This window comes from Anarhichas minor, unplaced genomic scaffold (genome assembly GCF_050575085.1).
Source record: "Anarhichas minor isolate MPS153535 unplaced genomic scaffold, ASM5057508v1 ptg000025l, whole genome shotgun sequence".
Classification (NCBI taxonomy): Eukaryota; Metazoa; Chordata; class Actinopteri; order Perciformes; family Anarhichadidae; genus Anarhichas; species Anarhichas minor.
The window spans coordinates 10,763,688-10,782,714 of NW_027466471.1; the positions used below are offsets into that span (position 1 = coordinate 10,763,688).

Below are 19,027 nucleotides of genomic sequence, written 5' to 3' on the forward strand. Positions count from 1 at the left end.
AGATATTCAGTGTTTACCATTGTGAGTGGGTTTTGAGGGCTGATAAACTGAGAAATAGTGCTGGTATTCCTTTCCTTTTAAAACTAAAAACACATATAAGTCACCGATGAATGATCTAATTTTTAAATCACTGAAAATCTAGCAGTAAAGTCACATCACTTCGCTTAATAGACCGAAAAGTATCCAACCTGGCAACGCCACAAAGCTCTCCGGATGTTCCTGAAATGCCCCGCCCCTCTGTTTGACACCCTAAGTTTTTCCCGAAATTCAGCCTGTCGGGCGGCACTTTTTCTCAGACTGTGTACAGCTCAAACAAGCTTCGTCAATTAAATGCTTACGTTTGGATCACAAATGGATAATATTAAAATATGGATTGTGGCTGTGGTTTAATTTAGGTCATCTTAAACAAGGAAGCATGGTTTATAATTAGCCAGGAATGGAAGTTGTATCTGTTAGACAAAACTCAGGAGAAAATCACCCAAATGACGCTACCGCAACCCGCCAAATTCTAAATCTCCTACTGATTTACATCTAACCTCTGCGTTGTAACGTTAGCTGTCTGGTTACTTCAACGGAGTGGTAAGTTACTATCAACTGTAACGTTAGATACATTGTAGTCGACTGTCGGCTAATTCGCCATCGCTCATCAGCAGGTAGTCTAAATGTTGTTGTTGTTGTAAGTCTCCGCTGAATTAGCTTACGAACATTAGCGTTATCATAACGTTACGGTGCAACTGAATTACTAGCTTAAGTGGACATTGTCAACTAGCATTGCTAATGTATCGCATGTGTCACATCTCCTCCATGTACCTTAGCTCTTCGACATGGCGACGTGGAGCGACGTTGAGCTTCTGACCAACGAGGACACGAACACTGTCCGCTTCGGCAGTGTGTCCAAGGAGGAGAATGGAAGCGGCTTGTATCAGGTGGACACACTGGTGAAGATCTCCACAGCAAGTGAGGTAATGGATGTCAATACTTACATTAACGTTACAAGAACTCGAATATGCTCTTGTAATGTATCCCTGTCGCTCCATATAAAGTACCACAGTGATTAGTAGTGGGGCCTTTAGGTACAGTTTAACACTTTACTCGTGACAGCACTGATCAGTGATTACATGGAAATGCTGGTTCTTGCAGGTGCAAACTGATCCCCGTCTCGCCTCCTCCAGTGGGTCAAACTGGAACATTGTTGTTGCTGACAAGACAGTTATCATGTTTGACCAGAACTATCAGACCATCCTGCTGCTTCTTCATTTTGGTAAGTTATTAGTCAGACGTCATGTGGCTCCAGTGGGTCCAATAGTCACGATGACTGACGGGCACTGCTTTCTCTGTGTCAGGCCTGCTTGTATAATTCAAACTAAATCAATTTGAAGATATTGCAAAGGTTCAGTCATCATCCCTTTCTTATCGATGCAGTTTAACGTTTCTGGGTAACTTTCTGTATGTTAATAGCTCAACTTGTTTTTCAGAAACTGACGTGGATGCCATTGATGTATGCCTGGAAGGACAGTTTTTGGCGGTCTGTGAAAGAAATGGAAACTTTCATTTGATCTATGTGCCAACCAAGAAAATCCTACTCACCAGGGTACGAGTGTAGTTTGATATCTGTGAGGCCTAATGGTGTAGGAATACATGAGATGTGATCGCTCTGTGTCTGGCCTTGACTTGTTATAGTGTACAGATTTCATCTACAACATTTGAAGAACAATATTCAACTTTAGATGACAAGCTGTAATAATCCTAAAAACTTTGTGTCTTTTTTTTATGAGTTTGAGTTGCCCAACGTGTTTCACTTATGGACATTAACATGTCATGTTATTATCTGGGTTTGTAGGCGTTGGTAGAGAAACCATCCAGTGAAGATAAGAAAACGTACCGCTATCTCGTCATAGAAGAAAACAAGGCATCCTTAGGTAAGAATTCTTTGTGAATATGAGAAATCAAGGTGTATGGGTGCAATGGAAAGCTGAATGAATTTCTAATGATGTTTTTATCTGAATCTTTAATGAATGGTGTGTTGCCAATTTCTCCGATGTCTTTTGTTGACAGGGATGTACCATGGGTTCCTTCTCATAAAGGATGGATTTTTCCACATTACAAACCTTGCATTGGCAAAGATCGAGACAGGTATCCAAAGAGCACGTGCGGTAGACTGAAAGTGTTATTGGAGCGACTGTATTGACCAAACTAATCATTTATTCTTCTACAGCCTTTGAAAACATGGACCTGGGAGCTTTGAAACAGGTAAGTTCAGGCAATCATCTTTCCATGCGATCACAAACTTCTTCCTCTTTTTTTAACAGCAGAACTATAATCACACTTTTGCTCAACTCAGCTCCAGTCGCTCATGAAGATAGACTTCTGCTCCACCAGTGAGTACCATGACGAGGGCTGCAGCACAGCGGTGATGTTCAATCTGGGCTCTGAAATCCACTTAATGATCGGGGTCAGTGTTTTATTTATTTATTCACCAGCTGCAGCTATGATACGTTGGTTATTTGTGAATGACAGCATAATGGACGATGGTACTTCAAATATTTGTCGCTTGTTTTCTTCAGTCCCTCCCTTTTTTATTCGATACTGTTGCATGTCTCATTTTTCTGAACAAGCTAATGAAGTGTGTTTTCAAGCTGAAAATGAAACCAATGTTTACCATGTTATTAAGACACACTTTGAACTAAGCTTAGAAATAGAGTAAATCAAACCTTTCTAGTTATGATAGTTACTGCTGATATAAAGCAGTAAAACAACATGTATTTCTTGATGTAATTTGTCACGACATTATCTTCACAGGGGGATAAAGAAAGTATCGTGACTCACTGGATGATGGACCCTCATCAGGCCAAGATGTGCCTTGCTCACTCTATCAACAACAGCTTAATTCCAGGTAAGGTCTTGCCCCAATGTTCAGTACATAGTTACACTTTCTTAATGTGCCTTTTGCAAGATACTAAACATGTATTACCATCTTCATACTTATTGTTTAACTTTTTTTAGTGATGAACTTGTGGACATGAGTGGGTGAAATAATCTAAATATATATAGTGAATCACAAAGTATTGAGGATAAGAAATAGAAACACAATAGCATACAGTTGCAAAACAAGTAAAAAGTTATAATGCCTCTCAGACTAGATTGTGTGAGGGTTGTTAAATACATTCTCCTATTTATTTCAAAGGTGTGAGGAAGATGGTGGTGGTGGAAAATCAATTGTATATTCTTGACACTGAGGTGAGTTCAGTGCCAACGCCTGTAGCCGTTAGATGTACCATTGCATGAGGTTCGATCAAAAGTATTTTGAGGTTTAATTGCATACACTATGGATTGCTTGTGTTTGTCTTCGGCTGCAGGATGCCCTGAGTCTTTGGGACCTACACTTCCTGGTCATGATTCACTGTTGGCAGGATCTTGCCATTCATGACTTTGAACTCACTACAGAATGTGGCTCTGCCTCCATGGTGGCGTATGTATCTATGTTGTATCACATACAGTAGCTGTAAATATATACAGAGGAATATGCCTCAATTAATAAATAATGTTGAAAACTGATCTGTATGTGTTGCAGCCAAGACAAGGGCGGCATGAAGATGATTACACTGACAAAGCAAGTCAAGAGTCAGGTAGCAGTGCAACTCCTTTTGAAGAAACTGTAAAAGATGATCATCTCACGTCCTCTTCTGAACTTGATGTGCTGGTTTTTCATTTTTCAGATCAACTCACTGCAAATACGATTTCTGCCCTCCATGACTATTTGCTACTCTCTTGATGTCTCCTCAGTCTCCTGTCTTGTCCAGACAAAAATAGACATGGTAAACAATCGACGCTTAAAGCGTGTTATATGGACGGATACATGGACATGTGCTATTTCCGGATGTTAATATGTCAGCACATTTAACTCGGTTGTTTTATCCTCTGCTTTCAGGATACCATTTATTTAGTTGAGGGGATTTGTGAGGACCCGGAAAGGTAGGACATGTTTGGATGTTCAGCCAGTACTTGAACGATATGGTGAATGTTTCAAAATATGAAGTGGCTTTTGTTTTTCTCCCCTGTTCTTTATCAAGCAGTCGTGGAGAGCCCATATCTGCTGTTGTTGTCAGATGCTTCACAGAGGCTTTGCCTGAGAACAGGTACCTCATTTTCATTGGATACATTTCCACATTAATTGAGGTTTGTGTCCTGTATGTGATGTCGGTATAATTTGACTTACTTGATTTTTCTCCATCCCCAGACTCAGCAGACTTCTTCACAAACACATGTTTGAGGAAGCTGAAAAGTTTGCCATCACATTTGAGCTGGATGTAGAGGTAAGTGAAGAGTAGAATATGATAGATATTTGACAACAGAAGTAGGATTTTAGAGCAGAAAAGTACAATAGAATTGGTATTAGCTGGTGGTAAATTACAACCTTAACTGGGGCTATACACAACTAACAATCCTATTTGTGTTCAGCTCGTGTACAAGGTGAAGCTCGACTTTGTGCTGGAGCAGCTGGCCTCTGCATCGGTCGGTGGCTACGGACAGGATGTGTGGTCTGAACTTGTGGAGGAGGCCAAAACCAACCTGATGAAGATCAAAGTCAGTTATTTAGTCTAATCTCATTTTACAGCTCCAACATGTTGATCACCTCAACCTCCTCACCAACAGAGGTTGTTTTTTTTTGCATTGCCTAGGATGAGCAGTATGTGGTGGAATACTGCCTCAAGGCTCCGTGGCCGACCTTTGAGACGGCAGAGAAGATGCTAAACCATGCTGCCACACGATACTCCTCCTTACAGATCCAGGAGACCTCGGCCAGGCTGGCAACGTTCTGCAGCCTGCACGGCCCAGATAACTTCAAGTAAATCAAAGTCTCTTGTGTTGTACCGTACATTTTCAATCATGTGGTTTGTTTATAATGTACGCGTATGTGTTATTCTGTCATCCACAGTGGCATCGCCTGGATTGAGTTTTTGAACTGCACTGACAATTTAGGAGAAATTCTGACCCACCTACGAGAGGGAGACATGAAGGGTGCACAACTCATTTGGCTAAGATATGAGGTAAAGAACAGCTTCATGCACTTGATGAAACAGCGCTGGGAGAAAACGCTTGGTGTCGGGCCCAGTTGTGACGTTTACTCTCGGGTTTTGTAACAGGGACAGATTGCTGCAGAGTTTGACGAGAGCAAGCTTGAAGCCGTGCTCAGTGCCATCCCAGAGGATCTGCCATCCCAAGACCTCCGTTCTTGGTTTAGGGGCGTTTTTGTTCCTTTTGTGAGGAGAGTGCTTCCAACAGGACAGGTAGGAGTCATTGCTCATTTCAAAGTCTGGTGCTATGTTTTCAGGAGTAAACGTTTTATGTGCCCATAGAAAATCTTGGCGAGATGGCTGGAGCAGAGGGCAAGGAATTTGGAGTTAACAGAAAAGGTAAATAAAAGAACAAAAACTATTTTGACCTGAAATGTTTAAGTTAAGTAAAACCAGGCTAAAATTACAATGATGTATAATGGTCAATAGCACCGCCCATCACTCAGTTAGTTGTATAAAACTTTGTATAATAAGTACATATCGGTCACAATAGTTGAACCAATGGTTATACATGTAATATGTTGTTCCAGGGTGCTTGGCCCCAGAACGGGCTGGACTTGGCTGTGGTTGGACTGCCTTCTCTGTGGACATGGATGAAATCTGTAAGTTAGGCACATTGTTCTCTTTCCGCTATACATTTTTGAGGCTTCACAATCATGGTTTACCCGTGGGAGCTAATTGTAACTGAATTATCGTGACATAATGTGATCGATGGTCTATTCTTTTATCTTTTCTTTTTTTTAAAGGATGATAATTACGGTGCAGAGGAGGTGGAGAACCTCAAGTCCCTGGTGTCCAACCTCCATCAGCTCCTGGACCTCCACCAGAAATACAGCTGCAGTCTTTCACTTTCAGTCTTTGAGAAGGTTTCTCTCTTATTTCGTGACACATTCTAACTATATCTGAGTTTCAAGCAAGCTACTGATATCTTCAGCAGGAAACATATATTTTATTAACCTGCAGTTTTCCATTGATTTCATAATGATAAAGAACATCTTACTTTCATGTACGTTGTGGTGCGTTCATGAGACATGTTAAGTGGGTTTTGCGTGGTTGTTCAGATCCTTATCACTGTTCTTCCTTGTGAATTTGAAAGGGAAGTGTTCGTAGTGTTGCATTCTTCTTGCTGGACAAAGTGCCGGCTCCAGAGCTGATTGCCGCCACAGTGGAAAGCAGGATTCTGCCGTATACTGAAGAGCATGAGATTCCTTTAAATGAGCTACTTCTCCAGTACATCAAGGTAAAATTCCATCACTGCCGAGCCCACCGGGAACAGATCTTTCATTTTCCCAAATACCTGGTGATAAATATTTCTCCTCTCCTCTTCACTAGGATCTGCTGGAGCGCTGTAGTTCTCAGACTAGGACACTTTTCACAGAATGGGAAGCCAAAGCAGTGGCTGTGCTAGCTTGCATGACTGATACTGACGTAAGTTTCTGTAACACCACTACACGTACAGTTCACGACATGTTTAACATTTTGTGAGTGCAAATACTTGAGTGAGAAAACAGCCATAACAGCAGCAGATGAACAAGAATCACTGAGATCATAAATATCAATAAAGTTTTTACCACCACATTATTGTATTTCCTTGCAGCTGATGGTGGATGCTGTGCTGGAGATCATGCAGAAAGCTGTAGTGCCCTGGAGTAATGTGGTAGAAAAACTGGTTCAACAGTACCTGGAGATGGATGGACCAAAGTATGTTTACATTGTCCTCACTGTGATTTTTTTCATACTGTAAAATTTGGGAATATTATCATTTTCTATTTACTGATGTATTCCCCAGACAAGAGCTTTTAAAGGAGAGTTACCGTCTAATGGAAATCAGGAAACTTCTCAGGGGCTATGGGATCTGCAACTTCAACCTCTCTAACAGCACTCCAATTATGGTAATTCTGATCTCATTTATTATGTGACATTTGACTACCCGTGTGCTTTCCTATGAACTTTCACATACTGTATATCTCTTACCAGATGCCGATTAGATACATCCTGAAGCAAGACTTTCCAATGTCTTTAGAAGACTCTCTGACATTAGCTGACGCTTACAAGCTTCCAACCTCGCAGATCAATTTCTTGTATCTCATCCAGCTGATTGGCCAAGGCAAGGTATGCTCATCCACATGGAAATATGAAATCACAGAGATTAAATGTTTCTTTTTATGTTTCCATGGCATACGGAAGTCTTTTATGCTACTTTCAGACGGAGAAAAGCATGACTGTCCTGAAGAGGCTGTCCTCTGCAGAGGCAGAGTGTGTGATCAAGCGTCTCACATCCTGGGCTCGGCTGCAGCTGGAGGACAAAGCCCACATATCTGATGAGGTGAGGAGAGGGAAGATGTCTGAAATAAAACGTAATTTGCATTTTACGTGCTTGTATTCCCTGCTCAATTTTCTAGATTCAATTTCCAGACCTCTGAAATCATATTTTGTCACATTTTAAGATGGTTTTAAGAGTTAGTGTTTTGTTTTTGCTTCGCTTTAGATGTCGTTAACATTACGCCTCTGCTGCAACTGAGAGATTATATGATATACCAGGAGCTTCCCTGCCTGGGAGCCTTTTCCTCAGCGCCTGTGATCGCAGTTTAGATTATGCTTACGCAGCTATAGGCAAATACTCCTGGTAGTAGACCATACATGAAACTTAAATCAATCGCAGCCTCAAGATCAGAACATAATAAAACAGCATTATGGTAAGCATACATTCATTCTGACATTTTGTATTTCTCAACTCTGTCTCTGTCTTCTCTGTCTTCCTTAGCACAAGAAACACCAGATGGTCATAGCTCAGGTGATGGTGGAGGCCCTGAAATACCTTCATACAATCCAAAAACGTAAGTACAATCCTGAAACATCAACAGCAGGGTGAGTATGTGTCCACAGTCTCTGTCAGCAAACACCCATCCTTCTGACGTTTTCTTGAGTAGCTCAATGTTTGCTTCTCAGTTCCAGCTCTTAAGCTGACTCAAGGCTCTGACCTCCACGTGTTGGATGTTTTAGGAAAGTTTGCATGGAGCAGTAAAACATCCAACACTATATAAACCTAAACACTATATAAGGGCAGGTTTTGTGCACAAGCCCAAGAAATTGGAGAGATGCTACCAAAAACGGGCTGTAAGAAGAAGAACTTCAGCGATATTGAAATCGAAAAAACAAAATTTAAGAGGAAATCTCTTCCTGCATGAGACCCAGTGGTTGTCTAAACACAGTTTACAGATAAAGATTAGGAAAATAAATGTTATAAACATTTGCCTGAACATCCAAGTATCACACCAGGTTTCATGTCCTCTGTAGATGATGCTCTTAAAAGCATGGAGTGTGAGAACAACCTCATCATGTTCAAGGCGATCGCCCACCTACAGGTAAGTTTCATTTAAGGAATGTTTTAAGTGTTATTATTCCATCTGTTCTTTCATAAGTTTTTTTTTTTTTTTTTTACCTGCAACCTCTTTATTTGTTTGTTCAGGAGGACTTTGATGTTTTCTTCACCCCCTCAAACTATGAGGATCCAAACATCAGAAAGCAGATCCAGGAGCATCACATCACAGCCTACGAAAACACACATGGCCGCCGCTCATCTAAGAGGAAAGCCACGACAACTCCAGTTGTGTCTAATGACCCCGATGGTAAGACCAAGACCATCTCCACAGAAGCTGGCTTACGTCGTCTAGGAAGGCAGCTGCAGCGCACCGAACAGGAGCTGTGGTCTGACTTAGCCCTGCGAGCTCTAGGAGTGGGCAAGGTGGACAAGGCCCTCAAGATCCTCAGGTGTGTGGATGCTGTGCCGTGTGCATGAATCCAGGGGGTTTGTTTATTTCACCCTTGAGTTCTTAGTGTAAATATAGAGGAATTGTTAATGTTTAATTCAGACTAACATCCCTGTCCAATGAGTCACATGGAGAATCTCCTATGTTTTCTTTGTCCTCTTCCTCCATATCTTCAGTGAGCTGTATGAACACCACTATAACACCTGCACAGGCAAGGTTTTGTTCACTGCTGCCAAGACGTTATGCCAGATGCTGGAGGCAGATGTTCCAATGGTGCTTCCTGAAGACATGGACCTGCCAGCAGTCATCCATGATCTTGCCTGCCAGGCTATCGCTTCGTGCCACTCAGGTAAAGAAATCAATGATGTTCAACTTAATTTTACGTTGGTCAATCAATAGCTGTTCTGCGAATCATTGCTGGATTCACAATTCAACTATTAGATTTGACACAGTTTCGTTAGTTTGTTGTAAGCGTGCAGTTAAAAATTAAAACACTTGTTGTGAAAACTAGACTGAAAAAGGAAGGCTCAGTCTCATCTTAACGGAATACTTCATCCACAAAATGACCAATTGTATATCAGTTTACTCTCCCTGTATTACCTTCAATGTTTGAAGAAAACTTTGTTTTTTTCTTGCATGCCTCCACTGTGAACCAATGATAATAAAAAAATCTGAGAAATGTCTCGATGAATTGAAGTAAATGGGTTCCGCGTTTAACAACAGCAACTCTCTGTCAAAAAAAATATTATTTCCAAAATATTGCAATACTTTATCTGGTGTTGCTGAAGATGCAAATCTGAAAGAACATCCAGACTAAATAGTTCAATGAGACAACTGTTCTCAGAGGGAGCTTGGCTGCGTCAAGTAAAATCACGTAAGTAAATATTCTAATAACTGTTGCAGATCTGCTCCTGGACTGTCTGGAGCTTTGCAAGTGCACACGGATAGCTATGGATGTCTATCATCAGTGTCAGTTATCAGACAACTATGGCTTCATCGCCAAGGTCAGTATCGTGTCTTTCTCCATAGAATGATACCGAGTTTACTTTGTTTTGCTCTGGTTTATGCTCGATATGTTATACGATATATTTAAATCAGACATTGTATTTTGCAAGTTAGTAACTGTGAATCGACCTGATGAAATCTCTCAGAGGATTTAGTTAATAATAGTTTATTATTTAATGTAATTTTATAGCAGGAAGTTGTTCAATTACAGTAAAAGACTTCTTGTTTTGTTGATAGTAGTTAAAATTGATGAAACGTCTCTTCTTTAAATTTGCTAAATGCATACAATAAATGATTGTATTTGAATTGTTTGATGTCACAGGATTCGATTTTGGAGACGGAAAAGGATCCACATTCTCAGTGGAGTTTTCAGGATGTTTTTAGTGAAGACTGCATTGTTCTGGACCCAGTGTCTGTGCTTCCAGTCCAATATGAAATTACCAACTGCCTGCTACCCATTTCTCTGGGTAAGATGCTCAAACGAATCATCTATTCAATGTCTATTTAGGATTTCATCACCTCAGATAGTCTACAGCTGACTGGTCTCATCAGTTTATAACTAATCTTGCAGATACCAAGCTGTACCCACTGGACTGTTCCTGTCTGGCACACTGCTCATTCGAAAACGGTCTGTACTAAAACTTTATATTTCATTGTTTTTCCTTGAATTTGTCATTTTTGAAAGTTTACCTTGTGTCTTGCGTGGCCCACATACAGGTTCAAACTACCTGCAGCCCCTCCTGGGTCCCCTGTCCAACATGTTACAGATGTTACAGGAGTGCAGTCAGCTGGAGCTGGCCCTCAGAGTGCTGGTCGACTCATACGGCAGCTGCCTGCAGCACGTCACCTCTAATGTTATGGACCTAAAGCTTAGTCTACAGGTATGGCTGCGACATATCCAGTGGTGCTATCGGTGCCACCGCCATGTGTTTCTGGATCAATTGTGCCGTTATTATAGCTATAGCTACTTGCCGGTCAGGCCGAGCTAAACATATTTTGTAATTTGTATAGTGATAATGTCACAGTAAACTGTTAACTCTTCTTTCAGCTTCATGATACCCAAGAGCTTAGGAAGTACAATTTATGCTTAAATAATCTTCGAAAGACAACTACTTCGTCTCTGAATGCCGTTGCTGTGGCTCTCTTGAACAAGGTGAGTCTGCTGAGACTGATGTCACGAGGTGGTAGTAGCCGATATACTGCGTTTTAATATGTTTTTTAAATCCCTGTATCTCTATTTCGGCTGCAGGTGTTCAACTGGAGGGTGGTTGATTGTGATTTGGCCATCGGTCTCTGTACACTCCTCTCCAAAGCAGAAGTCTTCAAAATTCTGTGGAAGGTTATTGACAACACCTGGCAAAACTATGACAAAATCTTGGTAGGCAATGTGTTCACCGTTCTTCTGTACTTTAGCGTCAAACCTTTTTTTACATTTTTGATTTCGATAGTGAAAATTGTCGTTGTCTGCTTTAGGCTGTGGCCAGGATCGGGGCTGATCTCTGCTGCTTGTACGGTGAGGCAGAGGAACAAGAGAGGTTTCTCTCTGTCATCACTGATGCTGAATGGGGCATCAAGCTTGGCAAACTGGAGGTGTGTGGATGAAAACCACTTCTATTCACATTATACTTCACAAGTTATTGTCAGTCTTCACCTGACATTTAACGTGACTTGACGTTCGCCGTGCTTGCTCCTGCTCGACAACAGATATCCATCCAGCCAGTGTTCCGTCAGCGGCCTGAGATGAAGAGTAGTCTGATCCCTGACTTGGTGAAAAACCGCAGAATCACTCCAGACATTATCCTCCAGTACTGCAGGTCCGCTGCTCACTCTACAAAGTCACATTCTTCAATCTGTATCAATGCATTTCATTTATGGTTCTTTTCCTTCCCTGTGCTCACCCTCTGCTCCCGTCTGCAGCACCTTTGGTCTCGACCGTGACAGTGTGATCAACCAGTACATTACCACTTTACTGCTGCTCCAAGACGACGAGGAAGCTGCAGGTGACCCAGGCACAGGGCAGGAAGAGATGCAGCCACTGTGTCATGCAGACACACTGGAGCGAGTGCTGCAGATTATCCCGATGTTACACAACACCAGCGAGCTCACAGACAGTCTCTGTGCTGCCATATTCAAGGTTTGTGCATGGGGGGGGGGGGGGACTTCAAAGCCTTTTCTTTTTAACATGAGGGCTCTGTGTTAATGCCCCTTTTTACGGAAGCAACGTTTCTGAGCACTTCTGATAGATTAAAGTTGTTTAAATTTCACCCAGAGGCTCATCGAAGACAACTGATTCAAGAAACAACGTACAACACAAGAGCGCTTCGTTAATGGTAGAAGTAAAACATGAAAAAGCTTTATCCACATGCTTTTTATAGTGCCGCTTTTAAATTTCCAAACCAATTACTTGAATTTTCTGAACTACTACACTGAAAGGACTTTACTGTCATAGTTGATTATTTAATTGTTTCTATCCCAAACTAAATTCAAGCTATTCACCTAACTTGTAGAATGCGTTTCTTGTACAGCTCAGCCCTTACAACTATGAGAGGATCGAAGTAGTGCTGAAGATCATAGAGGCTGCAGATGAGAATGTGACGACCTTTTCCGTTAGTCAGGTAAAAAGTACACACACTTCTAAAATCAAATGGTTCCTTGTCTTCAAAATGTCTTGTGCAGACTAGCAACCAGTGTATCTTAATCACACAGGCAAGGGGCCTCCTTCAACACCTGAAGTCCTACAAGCGCGTCTCTCCTGCCTCGGACGTGGAGAACACCTATCTTCTGGAAAACGGCCAGCTGCCAAACCTGCTGTCCAGCAGCAGACTGCCCTTCCACCTGCTTATGCAGAGCAAACATTTCTGGAAGATTATCTGTGAGTTAGCCTCTGTCACTTGTCTTATTTTCATTCTTCAATATTATAGCTGACAAACTCAAAATGCTCTGATTGCATTAGATCCAATGTGGTGTAATCTTAAAGGAAGGAATTATTCTTAACTCGTTTGAGGTCCTAACATTTCAAATATTTTAACAGGAGTGGGGTGATAGATGAAATCTTCAAACACTTGTTACTGTGTTTGACATCTTTGTGTAACTTCAGTTCAGATTTATCAATATTAAGAGTTACTGAGATATGTTAAGACTGAGGAAACTAAAATGTTTATCTGTGTTTAGCTCCCGAGCTCAGTGAGGAGACCTTCCCGACACTTCTTTTGATTAGCAAACTGATGAAGGTAAAGCACAATAATCTAAAAAAGTAGCTAGTATAATAATGAAAATCATAGATTCATCCAAACTGATCCTAACCCTGTCTCGTTCCAGGTGAGCCTTGACAAGTTATACATGTCCACAGTAAACCATGTGTTTGAGAAGAAGATGAAGCCTTTAGTCTTGGAGCAGAGGAAAAAGGGTCAGGCTCATGGCTACAATAGTGAGACTTTCAAGGTGGCCAAGACCATGATGAAGTACATCCACTGCATCCAGAGCCCAGAGTGGGCAGCTGCCACAGCCCACAAGATCACCCAGGAGCTGCCGCCAGGTCTGACCTGCAGATTAGACGCTGCCACTTCACTACTTGTGTTTTTTGTATTTATGGACTGAAGGATTTCCTGTTCTCTCCAGGCCATGAGAAGACACAGTCTCTTAGGTTCTGTTTGGCTCTTGGAAATGCCTGGCTGAAGGATCCAAACCTTGAGGTCAGTATTTTAAAGTATACAGTATAAACTTCACATCTTTATCTGGTTAGTTTTTCATAAACTGGTTGGTTTCAATCTACTCCTCTCTAATTCTGAGCAGGAGGCGGCGCGGGCCAGAGGGGAGACATTTGTGTCCAAGCTGAAACTGCAGTTCCAGCGCTCGGCTACTGAGAATACCCTGATAACCAGCCAGCTGAACAGCCCGGAGCATCTGAAGCTGACTGGGCTGCCAGCCAGGCTCATCGTGGCCCTGTACGAGCACAGTGGTGTGGAGCAGCGCTACAGAGACTCAGGAGGTCAAATGTATCCCGGTGAGCATGCTTTGATACATCAGTCTGCTGGAGAAGCTGAAGTAAAGCATATAAAGACCAGCCTCCTGTGCTTAAGATGGCTACTGGATTAAAGTGTGTCATATCGTCCATTTTGCATTGCGCTGCTTTTTATGACATTGAATTGTTTTACTATCCGCTATAAATGATTTTCTACTTATTAACACTACACTGGCTTTATGATGTGAGCCAAAAACGTTCGATATGTTGTAAGTGGGAGAAAGTCATCAGCTGTGTTGAATCCTAATTTGAGCATTTTACCTCTGAGCAGATATACATGCAGTGGTTAAGGAAATAGCCACCATCAACAACGTGGATCTCCTGAAAATCCGTAACATGATGTTGGAGAAATGGATCTGCAAAACGGGCCCTGCTGTCACCAAGGTCTGTCTCACTGAGCTCACCTATTCTTATTAGCTAATCGCTGTTTCTGTTCGTCTCCTGTTGATCTGCTTACATCGTGTTTTATCAGAGTCCATTGTGTAGACATTTGATAAAACGTGTTTGTCTCTGATAAAGGATCTTGGTAATCATGAATGTGTCAACAACATCGAGGAGGATCCAGACTTAATGAGGTACAGACATTGCCGTTTCCTTGTTTTTATTTGACAGCCACGATGATTTGGTCACGAGTTGTATCAGCAACATGCGTTGGCTTCTCTGTTTATTGTGTTTACTTGATGCTCTCAGGGTGGTGTACATGCTGCAGTCTTGCCCCATGGAGGATGCTGTCCGTCTTCTGGACCCGATCCTGACTGCCAAAACCTGGGTGAGGAATATATTCCAGTGAGTCAAAATTGGACAAAGTGTCCAGAGAAAGTGACTAATGAATAATTTCCTCCTGTAGCCCCTCAGCACCTCTGGGCCTCGTCTGACCTTCTGCCATCGGACTCGAGTGCTGCTTTGTCTCGTCCGTCTCGCTGATTCGGCCACTCTGGAGGCTCAGCTGCAGATCCCCAAGAACAAAATTCAGTAATAGGAAATCAGTTTGATAGTACTGATGGAATAATGAATTGCAAAGTTCATGTAAGGGGTGTGTAAGATGTGTTAATGTTTCTGTATTTTTATACTCTCATGCAGATATTACCTTAAGTGCTACATCTTTGTCTCTCAACTGGAGGCATTAAACATCCCTCACACGGTGCAGTCCTTCCTCAGTAGCCCCAAAGAGGGCCTGGTTAAAGGGCTGTGGAAGAACCACAGTCACGAGCCGCAGGTAATTTTCTAATTTAAAACATTAAAACTATTCCAGCTAGTTACTTCGTTTTAGTTCTACTATGAAAGGTTGCACTCAAACTGCACGCAGGGAAACTGAAGCACCCTTTGTCCTTTCAGGCGGTGCGGTTGGTGGCAGACCTGTGCCTGGAGTATCAGGTGTACGACCTGCAGCTGTGGAACAGTCTGCTTCAGAAGCTGCTGGCCTTCAACTTGGTGAGAGGACGCGCACCAGAAAAATATTTGTATTCACACCATTAGTCTCCGTTTCAAGAAGTCAATTTCTCTGAAAACATAATTGAACGCAGTATCTCACTCACGATGTCTTTTTAGTTTTTCTCCAGTCTTTGTAAAAATTGTCGGAGGGGACTTTGAATAACGACGGCTCGGTTTTGCACTTAATAAAACCTACGTGAATGTTTTTCCCCTCTCAGATCAGCCACCTCCAGAAGGTGCTAGAGGCAGTCGTGGCTGTGCCTGCTCTGTGGGAGGTAATCTCAGACTTTATTGCTTTTATTTTAAGAAAGGCAAATAATGTTGGTATTTCCTGTTACTTCAGACATGTCACTTTGAAAGTAAAGTATAATTTGGTCCCAAACTGTGTCTGAGAAATGGCGTCAGATTCAAAATATCAGAAGAAAAACAGTTGAACTGCAACCTGCATTAAATTGCAACAGTCGAGATGTAGACAGGACATGTGCAGTTAAATGGTTAGTGACTTAACCACAGACATCCCAGATGTTGAAAAATTTAAAAACGCCTCCAACCATCACTGCTACAATATGACAAGTGACAATAGAGAAAAAGTTGCAAAGGTCATTTTATTTACTTTATTTTCTTCCCAGATTTCCAGTTTCTCCCGGACCTGGATGAGTATGATACTGGCACCTTTTGTTTCAGGTACTCCGTTTATAACAGTGAATTCACTTCCATTGTCTTGAGGCTGACTGACCAGTTTTGGTAGAATAATTGATGTGGATCGGCTAGACGGTTGTTCATTAACATTGTTCATTTTGATATACACGTTTGCACTGTTCAGTGTTGAGTATGCATCCTGAATGCTCCTTACGGTCTGATCTGCGTCCTTCTTCACAGCCTCTGTTCCTCTGAGTCCTGATCAACAGGCAACACTCTACAGGACTTTTGTTCTCCTCCTCAAGTATGTTGATCTCGTATTCAGCCATTTACCAACCAACTGTTCTGCTTTCATGGACTGCTAATGTTAGAATGTGAACATGCAACACATGCATTGTTAGATTTAACTGCAGGGGTGAGCTTTGAAAACCATATCATTCTGTGACACTTCCGTCTTTTTCATGCGCACAGGTTTGATTAACTGAATGTTGGAAATTGTTTATAAAAAAAAAAAGCAGTGATGACCTGAATAATGTGTCCTATTCTCTTCATGTTTATTTCTCCCCAAGGTGCCCTTTCCTGTTGAATCTGGACCTGATAGGAATTGCCAATCGCTTTGCACAGTTCAACCTGCCAGCCTTTGCCCTGGGAACACTCCTTCTCATCCCCTGTGCCAATAAAAAGGCTCAGCAGATCCAGGTTAGTACCTCCGTGTCAATACATGTCAGAAGGAATCGTTTTGGAAGAACTGTATCTTTAAGGCCTTTATCACAATCACAGTGTCGTAACATTACTGTGTTTTTTGTTTCTGTTTCCAGGGCTTTCTGTCTGTGTGTAACCCGGTCGCTGTCCTTGAGCAGGTGGAGGAGCTCATGAACACTGGGGAACTAGCTGGAGTTCCCTCACAGGTTAGATGTTAGTTTAGGTTATACCACTTCCAAGAGACGCAACATGTCAGTTGCTTTCATCTTTAACTCTTCAAACTGACAATTCAACTGCTTTCACTCTTATACTTAAACTGACACTTCAGCCTAATTAAATTCTTACACTTAAACTGAAACATGAAGCTCTTTCAGCGCTTTTATTTTAACAGCTATTTCAACTGCAACTATCTCAGTTGTTCAGCTATTTCAAATGTTTTAACGCACACTGGACGTATACACCTACGTACATATTCTTTTGAAAATGTAATATTTTCTAGTTCCTCTATAACATTCACCACTGCTCACAACACATCCTGGAACTAAATATATAGTGTACACACACTATCAGCCATAGCATCAGTAAACTTTTGAAACAGGAAACTAGTTCGGATGGTGTGAAATTATGCAAATATGTTAAAAGTGTTGTCTTGTTTTGAAATATAACAAAAATGTAGACAAAAGTGATGTCTGGTGCATTGAAATATATTTTCTTTTGTGCAACTTTTTTTGCCATTACTTTTTGTTTCAACTATATTGACCTGTATTATATTAAGACATGTCATTATTGCCTCTATGATTCCTCAGATCAGGGAGACTGTATTAACCTTCATCAGCCAAAATGGACAGCACCAGAAACTGCTGAAGACCAAACACTTCAAGCATCTGAAGCAGCTCATTGTGTCGAGTGGCCGACCTAATCAAGTGAAAGAGTTGGTGGACTACCTCATCAGTCAGAACTGGTGAGTTTTTGTTTTTGTGAGGGAATCAACATCAGCGTCGACATAAAGAACAGGTTTCTGTATGTTACGTGCAAACAGCATATCTAGAATATGATCAAGACAGGATAAGACCAATAAACGAGCTGCTGTTGTCCATAACCATAAATACAGCAAAAACAACATCATGTTTAATGTTATGAAACCTTTTATGTTCAGCATTTTTACTGCCAGTGTATTCATCCATTGAAAGGGAGAAGTGATGCTTTTGATTTATCTGACATTTAGCTGTGAGATGCACAGCTTCCTCCAGCGCCACATCTCTGTGGTCTACATTACATTTAATGACGTATGTGGCGTCGTGTACACGCTCTGGAACTTGGACCATGTGGGCTCAGCTCATTGTTTGTCAGCTTTATATCAGACGTATCCCGTGAAGGCACAGTCTGAGTGTGTTGAGTTGACAAATTGCTCCTTCAGCTTTGTGTAATAGCCGACCGACCACCTGGTGTCTCAAGACTTTTCACCGATAAAGACCAAAAACAAAAGCCCACCATATGTGTTTAACCTTTTCAAATGTAAGAGTTGAGTTCTTCTCGTCATATTCTTTTCATCTGCTCTTCAGTCAGGACGATGCCGACTCACTCGCTCGTGAGTACATGAAACACAGAGAGAGCATCAAAGAGGGAAAACGCTGACAAACGGCTCACCTTCACCGAGCGGCCTGAAGGTAACTGAAGTTGATCTCCTGGACCCAGTTTAGTCTGGGATACTGGGGAGACTTATCGTCTTTTAATTAGTTGTATACATCATGTTATTGTAGCTTTTGTATTTCCCCATTATCAGTTTGATTATTGATCTGTAATAGAAACATAACAGATCTGTAATTCTACTTTAATTAGTTTTTTCAGGAGTTTCTCAACATGGAAAATGGAGTGTCAGGATGAACAGACATTTCTGCAGCTGTATTTATATATTCTTACTTTGTCTCTCTTGGGCTGAGATGCAATATTTGCACTTCTATCTATATTTCCACTGTGCATGTAATATTTGGAATAAATGCTTTTCATTATTGATTGTGTAGTGGAATGAATTCAAAGACTGTTAATCTGATTTTATTTTACTATCTACTGGCTTGTTTAAGTGCATATTCATGTTATAACTGCTGGCTAACATGCGGTAGAAGTAACATTTATATGACAACAATTTGCAGCTGAAAATAAATCACAATCATTTTCAGAGTCTAAGAATAAATGAATTCCCGTCTGAGAGATGAAATGTCAAACTTGTACTATTTATAAAAAAATGAAAGTTAGATTGCTGTTGCATACACACAAATTAATTGAAGTACGTAAATCTGCTGTAGGCTGTGTTCCTTTATATATTAAACCTTCATTTTTATTAATTTAGCTTCACTCTATTTTTTTGTTTTAATGTGTTCCTTTTA

The 19,027-nt window shown here is 41.3% G+C and overlaps 1 protein-coding gene across 1 annotated transcript; it reads left to right on the top strand.

Annotated features, from left to right (window-relative positions):
- Positions 1 to 555: 555 nt before the first annotated feature.
- Positions 556 to 18,343, top strand: kntc1 (kinetochore associated 1). Its single transcript, XM_076099639.1, is given in 62 exon segments — positions 556 to 579; positions 816 to 962; positions 1,141 to 1,261; positions 1,476 to 1,591; positions 1,841 to 1,919; positions 2,056 to 2,133; positions 2,216 to 2,250; positions 2,342 to 2,452; positions 2,800 to 2,893; positions 3,185 to 3,237; positions 3,357 to 3,469; positions 3,572 to 3,626; positions 3,717 to 3,815; positions 3,929 to 3,972; positions 4,071 to 4,136; positions 4,238 to 4,313; positions 4,459 to 4,584; positions 4,680 to 4,846; positions 4,937 to 5,048; positions 5,145 to 5,288; positions 5,358 to 5,414; positions 5,606 to 5,677; positions 5,822 to 5,941; positions 6,172 to 6,315; positions 6,408 to 6,503; positions 6,673 to 6,776; positions 6,865 to 6,967; positions 7,053 to 7,187; positions 7,282 to 7,401; positions 7,840 to 7,912; positions 8,373 to 8,440; positions 8,545 to 8,846; positions 9,022 to 9,194; positions 9,749 to 9,849; positions 10,173 to 10,317; positions 10,422 to 10,478; positions 10,568 to 10,731; positions 10,899 to 11,003; positions 11,100 to 11,228; positions 11,324 to 11,440; positions 11,555 to 11,664; positions 11,768 to 11,984; positions 12,376 to 12,465; positions 12,557 to 12,722; positions 13,022 to 13,080; positions 13,169 to 13,385; positions 13,469 to 13,542; positions 13,643 to 13,853; positions 14,143 to 14,255; positions 14,391 to 14,446; positions 14,562 to 14,640; positions 14,719 to 14,843; positions 14,952 to 15,087; positions 15,207 to 15,302; positions 15,521 to 15,577; positions 15,932 to 15,986; positions 16,182 to 16,245; positions 16,511 to 16,640; positions 16,760 to 16,849; positions 17,450 to 17,604; positions 18,206 to 18,257; positions 18,260 to 18,343. Coding segments are annotated over 61 exon segments (6,648 nt in total). The 5' UTR covers positions 556 to 579; positions 816 to 824.
- The last annotated feature ends 684 nt before the right edge of the window (positions 18,344 to 19,027 follow it).